The 15,335-nt window shown below is 51.6% G+C and overlaps 1 protein-coding gene across 1 annotated transcript in view; it reads left to right on the top strand.

The window, feature by feature from the left end:
* Positions 1 to 701: 701 nt before the first annotated feature.
* The window catches only part of LOC110323968 (importin-13), an 18,852-nt gene continuing 4,218 nt past the window's right edge, over positions 702 to 15,335 (top strand). The window contains exons 1-14 of the mRNA XM_029540393.1: positions 702 to 1,440; positions 3,200 to 3,936; positions 9,986 to 10,126; positions 10,248 to 10,389; positions 10,499 to 10,665; positions 10,840 to 10,960; positions 11,046 to 11,193; positions 11,591 to 11,772; positions 11,850 to 11,876; positions 12,070 to 12,204; positions 12,363 to 12,506; positions 14,182 to 14,262; positions 14,761 to 14,898; positions 15,070 to 15,207. Of these exons, the coding sequence (XP_029396253.1) occupies positions 1,357 to 1,440; positions 3,200 to 3,936; positions 9,986 to 10,126; positions 10,248 to 10,389; positions 10,499 to 10,665; positions 10,840 to 10,960; positions 11,046 to 11,193; positions 11,591 to 11,772; positions 11,850 to 11,876; positions 12,070 to 12,204; positions 12,363 to 12,506; positions 14,182 to 14,262; positions 14,761 to 14,898; positions 15,070 to 15,207 (2,385 nt within the window). The 5' untranslated portion in view covers positions 702 to 1,356. The remainder of the gene's footprint in view (positions 1,441 to 3,199; positions 3,937 to 9,985; positions 10,127 to 10,247; positions 10,390 to 10,498; positions 10,666 to 10,839; positions 10,961 to 11,045; positions 11,194 to 11,590; positions 11,773 to 11,849; positions 11,877 to 12,069; positions 12,205 to 12,362; positions 12,507 to 14,181; positions 14,263 to 14,760; positions 14,899 to 15,069; positions 15,208 to 15,335) is intronic.

Below are 15,335 nucleotides of genomic sequence, written 5' to 3'. Positions count from 1 at the left end.
TATTCCTACTTGAAACATAATGAAAACCTTACGAATTCCCCTCTCCTCCTCTATTCATACACGCGATTAATAGGATTTCCTGTTTGCTCACGTGCAGACCTCCTGTGCTTTTTTTTTTTTTTTTTTTTTAATTGTGGGGTACCAAGTAACTCCTATCTTGTCTCTTCTTTGGCGGGTGCTGATGGTCACCAACACAACCAAGTTCCCTGTGCCTGAGCGCTGACCAAACGTGACCCTCTACCCTCTCTTCTTGGCTTCCAACTCCACCCACAGGCCCCAAGAGTCTTCGCAAGAGTTTCACTCCTAGGCAATGTGACTGAGCAAGGTGGTCCTCTGCCCTAAGCCGAGAATAGGATAGGGCTCCATAAGACCCCCAACCCACGTGCTCGAAGCCTCCCTCCTCAGGAGCCGCCTTCCGGTCCGGCGAAAACTACATTTCCCAGGGTGCATAGGGGCGGGTCCTTGCTTCAGGCAGGGGCCCCTGGCGGTGTGCCGTTCCGTCGCCTGTTCGGGGCGTGGGGGGCGCGAGCTAGCACGAGGACAGGGCCAAAGAACCGGAATGAGTTTCCGCGTAGTTCCGCCGTGCCGTGTCTGGATGTACTTGGCCGTGCCGGGTCAGGACACGCGTGGGTGGGGGCCTGAGTTGGTGGTACTGGGGACAGGCGCTCGGGACAGCCCGCGTCTTGCTGAGGTCCCCGCCCCGTCCCGACCGGGCCGGCCTGTCTGTCAGTCACTGGGGCGGAGGCAGCGACCGTAGCGGGGCCAAAGCCGGGAGGCGAACAGATCGCGGGCCAGGCCAACGGAGAGGACCTAGCTCAGTCCCCCAACTCTACCGACTCTGCCCCAGACTCACGAAACTGCAACCCCGAGCTTCCTTGGACGTCTCCGTATCTCGCGAAGGGCTCTCTCCCGGGTGATCTCCCAGCCCCCCTGACCTCATAGCATCTAGAAGCTAGTCCAGACTGGGGTGTTATGGGTACAGGCCGTTGACTCTGTGACCCCTCACGGGCCAGGGCCTCTGTTTCCCCTATAGGCCTCCCTCCCCTATGACTTTTAATTCAAGGGACAGAGCTGTGACCTCCCACTAGGACCCTTGTCTGGGAGCACCTCACGGACGCCCCCCTTTTGGGAGCCGCCTTAGCGGGTCCCTTTCCGACGAGCACATCTTTTGACCTCTGCAACCCACTCCCCCTCCAAACGAGGTGGGCAGGCCTCGGCAGCCATGCCCGCCCTGGGCATCCCCTCATCCCACCACTTCCTGGGTACTCAAGCTGGGGTCTAGCAGGGGGCCGACAGCCAAAGGGCTGGGGCAAGAGAGAGATCAGGGTCCACCTCCCTGCCAGGCAGGGAGCAAAGATGGAGCGGCGGGAGGAGCAGCTGGGGGCTGCAGGGGCTGGAGCAGCACCAGCCTTGGACTTCACTGTGGAGAACGTGGAGAAGGTATGAGGGCCTTGGGGTGGGCACTCCAGTGATAGAGCAGAAGTTCTGGGGACTGACACTAGTGCCAGAGCTCAGACCCGGGCTCAGTGCCCGCTGGGATGATGCCCCCAGAGCACCTGGTATTTACCGTCTCTCTCGGGCAGCCGGCTTGGGCAGCAGTGTTGCAGTGCCTAATGGGCTATTTTGGGCTTTCTGCAGACACAGGTCCCTTTTCGGATAGATACTCTAGGATCTCAGGTTGTTCCCTTTAGGGTGCTGAAGGGCTTAGACTTATAACCAAATTGGCTCCTGTCCAGATCCAGGAGAAAAGCAGGAGGAGTTCTGGAGGGAACCAGAAACTCACAAGACCTGCCACTCAGCCACCCCCACCCCCGCCTTAGAAACCACACGGATGCTGAACGATCCTGGACCCGACTCACTTTTTTCAGTCAAAGGCTCACAAAGATATCTGGAACGAAACCCATCTGAGTTATGTGTTCATTCATCTTCAGAAAGGGTCTTTCCCTTATTGGATGGAAGTCAAACTGGTCCTGGGCAGGCAGGAGTGTGCCTGGCTCTCTTGCGTTGTGCTGGGTCCAAGGGGCTTGGCTCTGTTGGCAACTTTACAGGGCCCTTCCTTACCTGCCCACATGGCTTTCTGCCATGGCCTCCTTCCAGGCTTCTCCATTGCCCAGGCCATCTTTTTCTATTCTATTCTTCTCCCGGCAACCTGGAATGCAGGAATGCACCCGTCCCACCCCCTCATACTCTCAAGGATGAACAGAGAGGTAGGGGGTACCTTGCTGGATAGCAAGGGGCAGTTGTAGAAACACATTTGTGGTTCTTGAGGCTTGTTTGCCTAACAAATGTTGAGAACACACATCTTCTGTTTCTGTCTCCTGTCTCCTTTTGCAACCCTGAGTGGCTAGCTGAACAAGGGACAGTAGCCATAACTGGCTTTCAGGGGGTAGGAGGGTACAGATTTGGTTAATCCTAGTTGGATGGAGTTCATTTAGGGAACCTGGCTGGCCCTTGGGGCTGGACAGTGTTGGCATGGTGGCACATGGTTTCATGTGCTGCCAGGGAGATGAGCCATTGTTTTCTCTCTGCATGAAGTCTCAGTGGAGTTGGGCCCTGGGGATTCTTCTGCTGACAGCTCCCGGGTAGGCTCTGGCTGCTTCTGGCCAAGGCCTCTCTGCATCATCTGATTGGAGGCTAACTTGTACTCTCGGAAGATGTTCCCACCCTCCCTTCCAGTGTATCTGTTCCAGAGCTACCTGGCCTGAAGCAGTCCTTCTCAGATTTCACCACTGGCTTTAGTGCCAGCCTCTGGAGTAACCTCAGGATGATCCTGGGGGAGCAAATGGAGTTTGCTTGTTGGAATCAATGGGAGGAGCTGTATCTAAAGGGCCAGGCTCCTTCCAGCTGTTCTGCACTTGTCTCAAGCTTATGTTTATCCCTGTGGAGTCATTCCCCCCTCCTAGGCTTTGCCCTTACACACCTCCCCATGGGAAGAGCCCAGCCCCCGCCTTTTCTGCTTTCCTGTGGAGAGTCCCTCTCAGAACCCATTTGTACTATAAGAAGAGAATATGATAGAACATGGGCAAGATTCAGGCTTTCAAAAGGTCAGCCAAGCCCTGAGCTCTCCCTTCCTACTCACTCCATCTCCCCCCAAGTCAGGGAGAGGCAGCATCTTGCAGGACCGAGTCCCACCCTCTGTTCTGGGCTCTGGCAGAATCCAGAGTAGCCAGCACTTGCTCAGTCCTGTGCTGTCCTGCAGGCGCTGCACCAGCTCTACTACGACCCCAATATTGAGAACAAGAACCTGGCTCAGAAGTGGCTGATGCAGGCCCAGGTCTCTCCACAGGCCTGGCACTTCAGCTGGCAGCTACTGCAGCCAGACAAGGTGCCTGAGATCCAGTACTTTGGGGCCAGTGCCCTGCACATCAAGATCTCTCGCTACTGGAGCGACATCCCCACCGACCAGTATGAAAGCTTAAAGGCACAGCTCTTCACCCAGATCACCCGCTTTGCCAGTGGCTCCAAAATTGTGCTGACTCGGCTGTGCGTGGCGCTGGCTTCACTAGCTCTCAGCATGATGCCTGATGCTTGGCCATGTGCTGTGGCAGATATGGTTCGGCTCTTCCAGGCTGAAGACTCGCCGGTGGACAGCCAGGGCCGTTGCCTGGCCCTGCTAGAGTTGCTGACAGTACTGCCTGAGGAGTTTCAGACCAGCCGCTTGCCCCAGTACCGCAAAGGTCTGGTGCGGACCAGCCTGGCTGTGGAGTGTGGGGCTGTCTTCCCATTGCTGGAGCAACTGCTGCAACAGCCCAGCTCTCCCAGCTGTGTGCGTCAGAAGGTGCTCAAGTGCTTCTCCAGCTGGGTGCAGCTGGAGATACCCCTGCAGGACTGTGAGGCACTCATTCAGGCTGCCTTCGCCGCTCTGCAGGACTCGGAGCTCTTTGACAGCAGCGTGGAGGCCATTGTCAATGCCATCTCCCAACCTGATGCCCAAAGGTGAGTTACTCTCCAACTTCCCAGAAAGGGACCGCCCCATCCATCCCATAAGCATCAGTGGGGTGTCTGTCATACGTGTCATCCTACGGAGACAAAAGCAAAGAGACATGCAGGCGAGACATGGTCCCTGTTCTCATGGTGGCGAAAGTGAGGCAGACATTAAACAACTAAATTATCTGGTAGACATTTATTTATTTATTTATTTATTTATTGGTTGTTCGAGACAGGGTGTCTCTGTATTGCCCCGGCTGTCCTGGAACTCACTTTGTAGACCAGGCTGACCTCGAACTCAGAAATCTGCCTGCCTCTGCCTCCCAAGTGCTGGGATTAAAGGCGTGCACCACCACCGCCCGGCTCTGGTAGGCTATTAACACATTGGCCTGCTCTCTTTCCCTCAGTTGGTCACTAAGTCCGTAGCATCCTGCTCCTGGCCATATTGCAGATTTATTATTTCCAGTTTCTGTAACCACCTCCCTAATCCCAGCTGTCGCTGTCTCTTTTCCCAGATTTTAGCAGAGCTTTCTCGACAGTCCCCTGCTTGCCCCCTGCCTGTACCCTCTATCAGCCCAACAGTCAGATTGATGGTCTGAAAATGAGGCTCTAATCTTCCCTTTCCGACCAGTGGCTCTCCTCCATGTTAAAAGTTCAAAATCATCAGTGTAAGTCATAAAGATGCCTCCCCGACGAGGCGCACACCCTAGCTTCAGCTCACGTCACTCTCCTGACTTGCTGTGCTTCTATACTGTCCTGCTCCTGCCCAGCCCTGGAACAGGAGCCTGGCACATCACCTATTCAACTTTAATCTCACCTCACTTCTGTAGAGAAGTTCCCAATGATTCTTAAGGCCAAGCTCGGTCTTCTCTACTGTGTCATCTCAGAGCTCTTAAGTGAGATTCCTGGCTTTTCTTCCAAGCCCATAACGTGACTCCTTTATTTATCCATGTGCATCTCCTCATTAGCCACTCAACTGCGAGGCCAGGGACTGGTCAAATCATGTAGGATCTTGGCAGCCAAGCTTGAGAATTTTTTTTCTTTTAAATAAGTGTTTGGTTTTTTTTTTTTTAGATATATTTATTTATTTTATGTATGTGAGTACACTGTCGCTCTCTACACTGTCGCTCTCTACAGACACACCAAAAGAGGACATCTGATTCTTTTACAGATGGTTGTGAGCCACCATGTGGTTGCTGGGAATTGAACTCAGGACCTCTGGAAGAGCAGCCAGTGTTTTTAACCACTGAGCCATCTCTCCAACCCATTTGTTTGTTTTTATAATTTCCTTCCTGAAGCCAGTATAAATTTTCTGAAGGATTTTATAGAGAAAAAAATGGTCTGTTGAGGCCGGGCAGTGATGGCACATGCCTTTAATTCCAGCACTCAGGAGGCAGAGGCAGGTGGATTTCTGAGTTTGAGGCCAGCCTGGTCTACAGAGGGAGTTCCATGACAGCTAGGGCTACACAGAGAAACCCTGTCTGGAAAAAAACAAAAAGAAAAAAAAAAAAAGAAAGAAAGAAAGAAAGAAAGAAAGAAAGAAAGAAAGAAAGAAAGAAAGAAAGGAAAAATGGTCTGTTGGGATTCTTTTGGGTTTAAGTTGGGCTGGAAAGAGCAAGACTAGAGACCTGACTCTGACGCTTGAGAGAAAGGTTTTGGGAATCCTAGGTAGAGATGGAGAGGGAAGCCGCTGAAAGCTGTGGAGGCGTGGCTAATGGCTCAAGCCTTTTCAATAGTTGTGTCTGAGTTTGAATTGCAGAGTTTGTTTACTAACTGTGAGACCTTGGGTGAACCACTTCTAAGCAAAAATGGAGGCAATCATACAAAGCACACAGGGTAATTGTAGTCTTGGAACAGAACGCTGTGTCCAAGCCAGCCCTTGGTATTCAGTAAAGAGTGTTTCAGTTCCTTGAGTAATGGCAGCTCTTCTGTGGCCTTTACTCAGGGCGGGAGATCAGCAGTTCCCGTTAGTACATATATGCTGTGCCACATGCTTTAAATTGGGGACTGTGTGTGATGATTTTGTCCTTCTACCATTTGTGATAAGTTTAATGGTAACCTTTTTTTCCTTTAAGAGAGAAGCAGACAGTTACTGTTAAGTTGACTAAAGCTGTTTGCTTTAAGCCATTAAGGAATAGAAACATGCAGTAGGCTAGAACTGCTCTTACACACACACACACACACACACACACACACACACACACACACACATCGCGCGTGCACGCACACACACAGGTAACATGGCCAGTTGCTGTTCTTTAAAACTTTAAAGAAAAAAACTAGTAGTGCTTGCTGAACGTGTACAAGCCCTAGGTTCAACCCCACTACTAAAAGGGGGGAAAAAAGTCAAAGGATATTGGCTGAAAACATGTTTTGGTATGAAAGTTAAATAAGAGAACATGAGATATTGAGTGTGGTTGCCTGGTACTTCATATTGTCACTTTCATTTGTTAATATTGGATATTACCTTTGCAAGAACAGTTAGTGAAATACTGTGTTAGTAAGATGATGGCTCCCTAGCATAGGATAGATAGCAAGTCTCACGTGGGGGCTCTTGTGGCAGCATGAAGCTCAAGTGTACAGTGGGCTTAGGTAGTGGCTAAGGAGAACTATCAGGGTAAGTACCAGGGTGATGTTGGGTATCCTTGGATACACCCAAAGTTTACCCACCCACCCCATCTCAAGGGCTTTAGCAAGTAATTGATGCCCCTTCTCTTCTGAACGAATGAGCAAGCAAGGGGCCAGTGTGGAAACCCATAGCCTTCTAGGCGCCCATTGGTTGCAGCCCCTTGGTTGCTTAGCAACTCTTCCCATTTTCTCAGCTCTGCTCCCAGAGCTCTAATTGTAGGTCTGGGCTGAGCTCAGTGTGAGCGGCAGCCAAGACATCCCAACCAGCTCTGCTCCAGCTGCAGGAGCTGACCATCCAGAGCCAGGCCTCTTAGACCTGCCTTGACCGTGAAAGCCGTCCTCCCAGGCTTCCTTAGCAAGTCTAGAAACCTTCAAGGCCTTAGTCTCCTTCTGTTTGCTCAGAGCTCTCAAGCACGCGTGGCAGGAAATCTACACCGGCAGTTTCCCTATGGGTGGGCTACAACAAGCCAGGAGTTGGCACTGGGGCTCTGTCTGCTCTGTCCAATCTAGCTTGTTATATTTGGCCTAAGAAAGTGACCTTCAGTAATTACCCTGGGTGATCTTGTCTCTATCTTTCCTGGTGTCCTGGTATTAACCTTCCCTCCAGCGGCGCATACGTTCAAGTCATCTTTTTTTCTGTTCCCCTGCACTTGCTCCTGCTTCCTGGCTTTCTCCTTTGAATTTTCCCCCTGGAATACACTTTTTATTGTTTGTTTGTTTGGTTGGTTGGTTGTTTTTCAAGACACAGTTTCTCTGTGTAGCACTGGCTGTCCTGGTACTCACTCCATAGACCAGGCTGGCCTCGAATTCATATCTTCTTGCCTCTGTCTCCCAAGCATTGGGATTAAAGGTGTGGACCACTATGCTCGTCTTTTGAAATACATTTTTAACACCGGAATAACTTCTCATAGGGAACTGGGGAGAAGGGGAAGTGAACTGGATGGGGCGTTGGGGCTCCCGACATAAGGACTGGAGATACAGACTGAGGACTGCACTGACCCTCTGCAGGGACTTGTATTTGGGCCTTGGAAGGGAAGCAGATTTACAGTGGTTTAAGAGTTTCTCAATCTGTTTAATCCCAGCACTCAGGAGGCAGAGGCAGGCGAATTTCTGAGTTCGAGGCCAGCCTGGTCTACAAAGTGAATTCCAGGATAGCCAGGGCTATACAGAGAAACCCTGTCTCGAAAAACCAAAAAAAAAAAAAAAAAAAAAGTTTCTCAAGCTGATCTGTGTCTTAAGTTGCTGTGTGACCTTGAGCAATCCTCTGAGTCCTTCTCATTTATGATGTCCTTGATTTATCCTATTTGCTGAGAACCTTCACTGCCTACCTTCTGTCTGCATGAACCGGCAGGTAGTGGATACCTTGGAAGACAGTGGAGATGCTGTGGAGCTAGCCTCCATCTCAACTGCTAGGGAGCTTAAGGGTCATAGCCTTGGCCCTGCCCCTGACTCTTTGTGTTTGAGCCTGGCCTGAAGGTACCCATTGTCTGGTGGTGCAGCCTGTGTCAGGATCCTGAGACTGAAGCCATCCCAGCTGTCTCCAGGCGACATCCCTTAGGGCTGTCTCTGAACTGGGGGTATCTGGTATGGATAGCTTTTGCTAGCAGAATCTAGAATGGGGTTGTGAGAAGGAAGTCAACCTTCCTGGTCTGGCTGCCTCTTTATGTCCTTTCACCTTACTCTATCCAGAGGATAGAACTTGCTTAGAGAAAATCCAGGTAACATGGACCCTCAGCTCCCCTTCCTGCCCAGGTACATAAATTGCTACAGCGGCACTGCTTGGGACATCAGAGAGGTCCCAAACATCTCATTATCTCTTAGGGGATAGTTTCCTCTGCTTCGTTCTGTCCCCAAAATGTGGATGGAATAAGCCTGGTCTCCGCCCCCTTTGTCCTGGCTTTCTCTCCCTGTTCTTGTGCTTTGAAACTCTGACCTGTACATTTTTTTCACCCCATACTTTCCTCCTGGTCAGCTCTTACTGACTCCTGAATCTTCAGCTACCAACTAAAGATTCCCAAAGCTGAGTCTTTGTCTGACCCATTCACTGGACATCACCCTGACCTATACACTGGGCATCAGGGTTTTATGTCCTAATCTTTCTGAACACTCCTATTTGTACACCTTGTCTAATGCTGAGCTACACCTCTTGGCAAGGTGTTCCTGTTCCCGTCTGCCTTCTCCATGTCTCAGTGACTCCAGAGAGTTGTCCTCTGTACTCAGCCAGTTATTATGTCCTGTCTGTCTTACCTGTTAGCTCTAAACTCAGCTAGTTCACGCCTATTATGCTGCCACCAGATACACGAGTTGGGACTTGGTGGCAGCCAGTGGGAACTGGTGCCCTTAGGAGCTGTCACTACCTTCCAAAGTCTTCTTTAACTGTGTTCCTGACATGGGCACCCTTGTCCAGTGTCCCCTAACACTATGTTCCTTTCTTGGGGCTGCAGTAATGAAGCACCACAAACAGGTGGCTTTGAATGACAGAAATTACCACACAATTATGGAAGCTAGATGTCTGAAATGGCGGTGTCAGCCAGACTGTGCTCCCCCTGAAACCTTAGAAGACTCCTTCCCAGCCTCCTCCTGGCTTCTGTTTGCTGGCAGCTTTTGCATTCCTTGGCTTGCAGCTGCACAGCTTGAGTGTTTACCTTTCTCTGTGCTTGGCATTGTCCCATGATGTCTCTGCCATCACATGGCTGTCTTGTAAGGACACGAGTCATACTGGATTAGGAGCACACTTGTAGTATACTTTTATGTGCAATGATGCTTCTCCAAGTATCGCACATTTTCAGGTACGGGGGGGGGGGAATAAGATGCCAACATTATCTGTTTGCACACGTGCACAATAGCCTTTGTGTTGTTCCTAAGGAGCTGTCTACCTTAGTTTTTGAGACTGGACCTCTCACTGGCTGGAGCTTACAAAGTAGGCTAGGCCGGTAAGCCCTTGGAATCCTCCTGTCTCTGTCTCCCCAGTACTGGCATCACAAGTGTGCCAGCTTTTTTGACATGGGAGATCAAACTCCTGTCTTCATGATTATACGACATGAGCTATCTCCCCAGCCCTTCAACATGTCTTCTTAGGAGATTTTTCCACATGTAACAGTCTAGCCTCTGGGTCTCCAGAATTCATGTCACTGTCATGCACAGAAAAGGATTCTCTTAATCGCAGTTCTCTCCACACATTAACCCACGCCAGCATCAACTCCCAGCCCTACCAGAGGTGTATCAAACTATACCTTGGACTTTCTTGTGCTCCTGCCCAGAGCTCTCCTGAAGATCTCTGACCTAATGTTCTCAGCATGAGCGGCATCAAAGCAGCCTTGCCCTCTTTTTGATAGGAAGGCTTTGGTAAAGGCGGGGAGATTGCCTTTCTCTCAAAGCTGGCGGGGCTGGGCAGACATCTCTGATGGATCGCCTTACCTCATGCCTCTAGGTACGTGAACACACTCCTGAAACTCATTCCACTGGTGCTGGGACTGCAGGAACAACTGCGGCAGGCAGTGCAGAATGGGGACATGGAGACCTCCCATGGCATCTGCCGTATTGCTGTGGCCCTGGGCGAGAACCACTCTCGGTAGGGAGCGGGGTGGCTGCTGGTGGGATGGCAGAGCCCATCAAAGCTTCAAGTTATGGACCCTCTTTGGGGGAGGTACAGTGAACTAACTCTGCCCCTGCTCCTCACCCCTACCCCACAGGGCCTTGCTAGACCAAGTAGAGCACTGGCAGAGCTTCCTGGCACTCGTCAACATGATCATGTTCTGCACGGGCATCCCTGGCCATTATCCTGTCAACGAGACCACCAGCTCCCTCACTCTCACTTTCTGGTACACGCTGCAGGTATGTCTGTGTGACCCTCAGATGGATGGGGCCTTTACAAAAGAGGGTGGGTCACGGGCAGCTGAGGCTGCTGAGGAGGCGGTCTGACTGTCTTTCCTGGCTCTCTCAGGATGACATTCTGTCCTTTGAGGCAGAGAAGCAGGCTGTGTACCAGCAGGTATACCGGCCAGTCTACTTCCAGCTGGTGGACGTGCTTCTGCACAAGGCCCAGTTCCCTTCTGATGAAGAGTATGGATTCTGGTCCTCAGATGAAAAGGAGCAGTTCCGAATCTACAGGTGATGGCAGCAGGCCAACCCCAATGAAGTAAGGGGAGAAGCCAGGCTTCCTGACTTCTAGGGTTCCTTTCTCTAGCCTGTAGGCAATTTTGCAGGGTCATGAGGGTCCTTGGGTAGGCTCCTGGCTTATGGTAAAGATCCAGGCAGTATAAAAGGCCTTCTTCTGCTTTTCAGGGTGGACATCTCAGACACACTCATGTATGTCTATGAGATGCTGGGGGCTGAGCTGCTTAGCAACCTCTATGATAAGCTGGGCCGTTTGCTCACCAGCTCAGAGGAGCCCTACTCCTGGCAGGTACCTTCCAATCCTGATTCCCTCTGCCCTCCCTAAGTTGTTGCACCCTTCTTCTAAGTCAAGTCACGGTACCCTCTTTCCCCAGCACACAGAAGCCCTGCTCTATGGCTTCCAGTCCATCGCAGAGACCATCGATGTCAACTACTCTGATGTGGTACCCGGGCTCATTGGCCTCATCCCACGGATCAGCATCAGCAACGTGCAGCTGGCAGATACCGTCATGTTCACCATTGGTGAGGCCTGGCATACCTCCATGACTATGTTCTCAGAGCTACAGCACCCATCCCTAAGCATGGCTGGCCTGGGTCCTGTCCAAACTGAGAGAGATACATCTTCCCCCACACAGTCAGCATCACAGCCAACTAACTGTCTGGCAAGTGCTGGGATCTTTTCTGCAGTGCACTGAGCTTCATCTCAGCAATGCTAATCTGCTGTCAGTCAGTGGAGCAGCAGTAGGGCTGGGCCTCCGTCGAGTAATCCCTTTCTGCTTTTCAGTGATGAGGCTCATGCTCAAACATCATGCCTTCATGCCCACACTGTCCTCCCAGCTCTCTGGGTGGACTGGAACTGGAACTTAATCATTCCTGAAGTCTTGCCTGCCTCAGAGAGCCCTTTCTTTCCTCTCTCTAGGAGCTCTGTCTGAATGGCTGGCTGACCACCCTGTCATGATCAACAGCGTTCTGCCCCTTGTGCTGCATGCCCTAGGCAATCCCGAGCTGTCTGTGTCATCTGTGTCGACCCTCAAAAAGATCTGCCGAGAGTGCAAGTATGACCTGCCGCCCTATGCTGCCAACATTGTAGCTGTCTCCCAGGTATGCAGGGGGTCCCTGGACGGGGCGGGGCCTCACAGTGCCTTGGCCCACGCTGATTTGTTATTCTCTACCCCCAGGATGTGCTGATGAAGCAGATTCACAAGGTACGGCTCAAGCTTTCTAGGGGTCCCCTTGGGTTTTTGGTGGGGAATCACATACCCCTAGATGCTGCCTTCTGCTTTCTCCTCCCCACTTACCTCTTATCTTTGTCCTTATACTCCTTCCGGAGAAGTTCATTCTCCTTTCTGCTCACAAGATGTGGTCAGGATGGACCGTCCCTGTTTTCTGTTCCCACAGACAAGCCAGTGCATGTGGCTGATGCAGGCCCTGGGCTTCCTGCTGTCAGCCCTGCAGGTGGAGGAGATCCTGAAGAACCTGCACTCACTCATCTCTCCCTACATCCAACAGCTGGAGAAGCTGGCAGAAGAGATAGTGAGTGAGCTCGGGGACCTGGGGCAGCACTGGGACCCAGGGGCTTCTCTGTCGGCCTGGGAGTGGGGATGTTGGGCTGTTACTCAGGCCTGGGGTTGAGTGGCTGGCCCCCAGGCTGGGCCTGGGAGATCTGGAGCTTGATTCCATTCTCCCTATAGCCTAATCCCTCCAACAAGCTGGCCATTGTCCACATCTTGGGGCTTCTTTCCAACCTCTTTACCACATTGGACGTCAGTCACCATGAGGATGATCATGAAGGCCCTGAACTCCGGAAATTGCCAGTGCCACAGGGACCCAACCCGGTAGGTGACATTGTCTTTGCTCCCTTCCTCGTGGCAATGTCTTTGTCACCCTTCAAGTCTGTGGGTAATGTTAGCATTGCTTCCTGACCCCCACAGAGGTCCTTTGACCTTCCACCTTCTAAGTGGCCACGTCATTGCATCGCTTAATCCCACGGATAATGTTTTCTCTGTCCTCAACCCGATGGGGTGATGTCATTGAGGTTTATTTGCCCCACCCCCCGGTAGACACTGACTTATCCTTTGGTACCATTGAGCCGTATCTTGAGCTCATGTTCAATTCCTTCTCTTTAGGGTCTCCTTCCTCATTCACTGCCCCCTGCAGGCACTCAGGATACTCATGTGTCCACGTGTAGTAGTTCTTTTTGTTTTATTTGTTTGTTTGTTTTTCAAGACAGGGTTTCTCTGTATAGTCCTGGCTGTCCTGGAACTCACTTTGTAGACCAGGCTGGCCTCGAACTCAGAAATTCGTCTGCCTCTGCCTCCTAAGTGCTAGGATTAAAGGCATGCACCAACACCGTTCAGCTTACGTATAGTAGTTCTTGCCTTAAAGTTGCCCCCACTGAGAGGAAGTGGACAGAAAGATTCCTGCAGGGCAGAGCGATAAGCACTGTAATAACTTGGCATGGATTTGGGCTAACCTCTTTGCCTTTTTTTTTTTGTTTTTCTTTTGAGATAGGGTCTTGTTAGATAGCCCTGGCTCACCTGGAACTTGCTATGTAAGCAAGGCTGGCCTGTGCTCAGAGCTCCTCCTGCTCTGCCTCCTGAGTGCCAGGGTCAAAGGTGTTTGTAATTTGACAGTCTTGTTTCTGTGGTATTAGAGATTGGGCCTAGGGCCCTGGACATGCTAGGCAAGCACACTGCCACCCATCCACATCCCCAGCCCTTGAGGTGACCTCTCAAGCTATATGACATGGGACAAGCTTCAGCTTCCCTCTCAAAGCCATGGCCACTGGGGTCTGCGGCTGCTCATTGCAGGGTTGTTGGGGCAGAGGAGGCTTGAGTGAGATAGGTTGACAGACAGCAAAGTTCTACACAAGTACCAGGGACTGCATTAGCTATTGACCTTACATGGCCCATGTCTTCTCCTGGAAAAAGAGAAAGCCAGGGATACCCTAGCCTCAGCTCAGCTCCACACCTCGGCCTCAGTTACCACTTGGGCTCTAGGCCAAACCTGGGCTCCCATGATCCCACAGAATCGCCCTTTTCTTCTATGGCAGTAATTGTCCTGCCCTCCCTATCTCCCAGGACCTCGGCCTGCTCTCTGCTCTGCCATAAGCTGCACATCCCGTGGGGCCCCTACCCCACGCACATTTGGTGAGACAGCACCTCCTCCTCACGGGGTAGCCTATTGCTTTGGCTTTTGTGAGCAGAAATGAATAGAGAGAGATTTCTCTTTTGTTTTATTGGCAAAGCTGTCACAATTTTATCAAGAGCTAAAGATGTCTCTGATTGTAGCTCTGAGTCTTCCTCTGAAGTAACCCACGTACGGTCAAGATGCGCTTCTCTGTCATTGTTGGGGGGTTCAGCACACCATCTCTTGCCCCAGGGGTCCTATGTCCCAAATCCTCAGTGTGCAGTCGAGGGTGATGGGTTGAGCCGTTGTCTCCTGTCTCCTGCCAAGCCCCCGGGTGGCAGCTGAGTGGCAGTGGCATCTTACTCCTTCCTGTGTCTTTAGGTGGTGGTTGTGCTGCAGCAGGTCTTCCAGCTCATCCAGAAGGTGCTGAGCAAGTGGCTGAATGATGCCCAGGTGGTTGAGGTGAGCCCTGGCCGTTGCGGGCTAATTTTGACCAAAAGGATTGCTTCCTCGATGCTCCCTGCAGTGTGGTCTGGAGAGAACAAGGAGGGAAGGCTGCAACACTGACAGGAACAGGTGTCTTCTGGGAACTCTCCCTTTCCTGACCTCCACTACTCCAGTATCACAGAAGTGCTTGGTCAAAGGATAGTGACCATAAGCCAAGTCACAGATGTCTGTCATAGTGTCAGAGACCTGGCTTTGGTTCCTGAGTTGAGATTTTGGTTGCTCTTACAGTCCTCTGAGAAGAAATGGTAGCCAAGTTAGTAGCAGGCATTAAGTGGCAAAGTTCGAGCTCATGCTCCTCTCTAGACAGTTTTTTGCCCCTTCTTTTCAGCCCAAGGAGTAGGGCACTTAATGTTGCTTGGTTTGCAGGGCTTGCTGAGACTTCTGGGTACGGTTCCTCTCTTAGGTCTCCCTTCCATGACCTGCTGACAAGAGTCTCCTTGCTTCCTTCCTCAGGCGGTTTGCGCCATCTTTGAGAAGTCTGTTAAGACACTGTTGGATGACTTTGCCCCCATGGTGCCGCAGCTCTGTGAGATGCTGGGTCGGATGTACAGTACCGTTCCCCAGGCCTCTGCTCTTGACCTCACCCGGCAGGTAAGCCGTCTGCTTTGGGCAATAGGTGGTCTGGGTGTCATCTTGTTAGAGACCTGTCCCTGGGTGGGAATGTGTCAGATGGCTGCCATGGCTGGGGCCCCACCTGTGTTCCAGGGATGTTGTCCTGGTGAGGCGGACCTCAGCTGACCAGCACCCCCTGCTTTGTTGTAGCTGGTCCACATCTTTGCCCATGAGCCTGCCCACTTTCCCCCAATAGAGGCCCTCTTCCTGCTGGTGACTTCCGTCACACTCAGTCTCTTCCAGCAAGGTAAGTGCCCATCAGGGTCTCTGCTGCCCAACAGGATCTCTGCCGCCACCACCACCACCACCACCACCACCACCACCACCACCACCACCACCACCTCTGCCACCACACTTATACCATACACATAACAAACCAGAAAACTTTAATTAAATTACTAAAAACTGCCCTGGCT

This window comes from Mus pahari, chromosome 6 (genome assembly GCF_900095145.1).
Source record: "Mus pahari chromosome 6, PAHARI_EIJ_v1.1, whole genome shotgun sequence".
In the NCBI taxonomy this organism is placed as follows: domain Eukaryota; kingdom Metazoa; phylum Chordata; class Mammalia; order Rodentia; family Muridae; genus Mus; species Mus pahari.
This window is presented reverse-complemented; position numbering and strand designations above follow the sequence as displayed.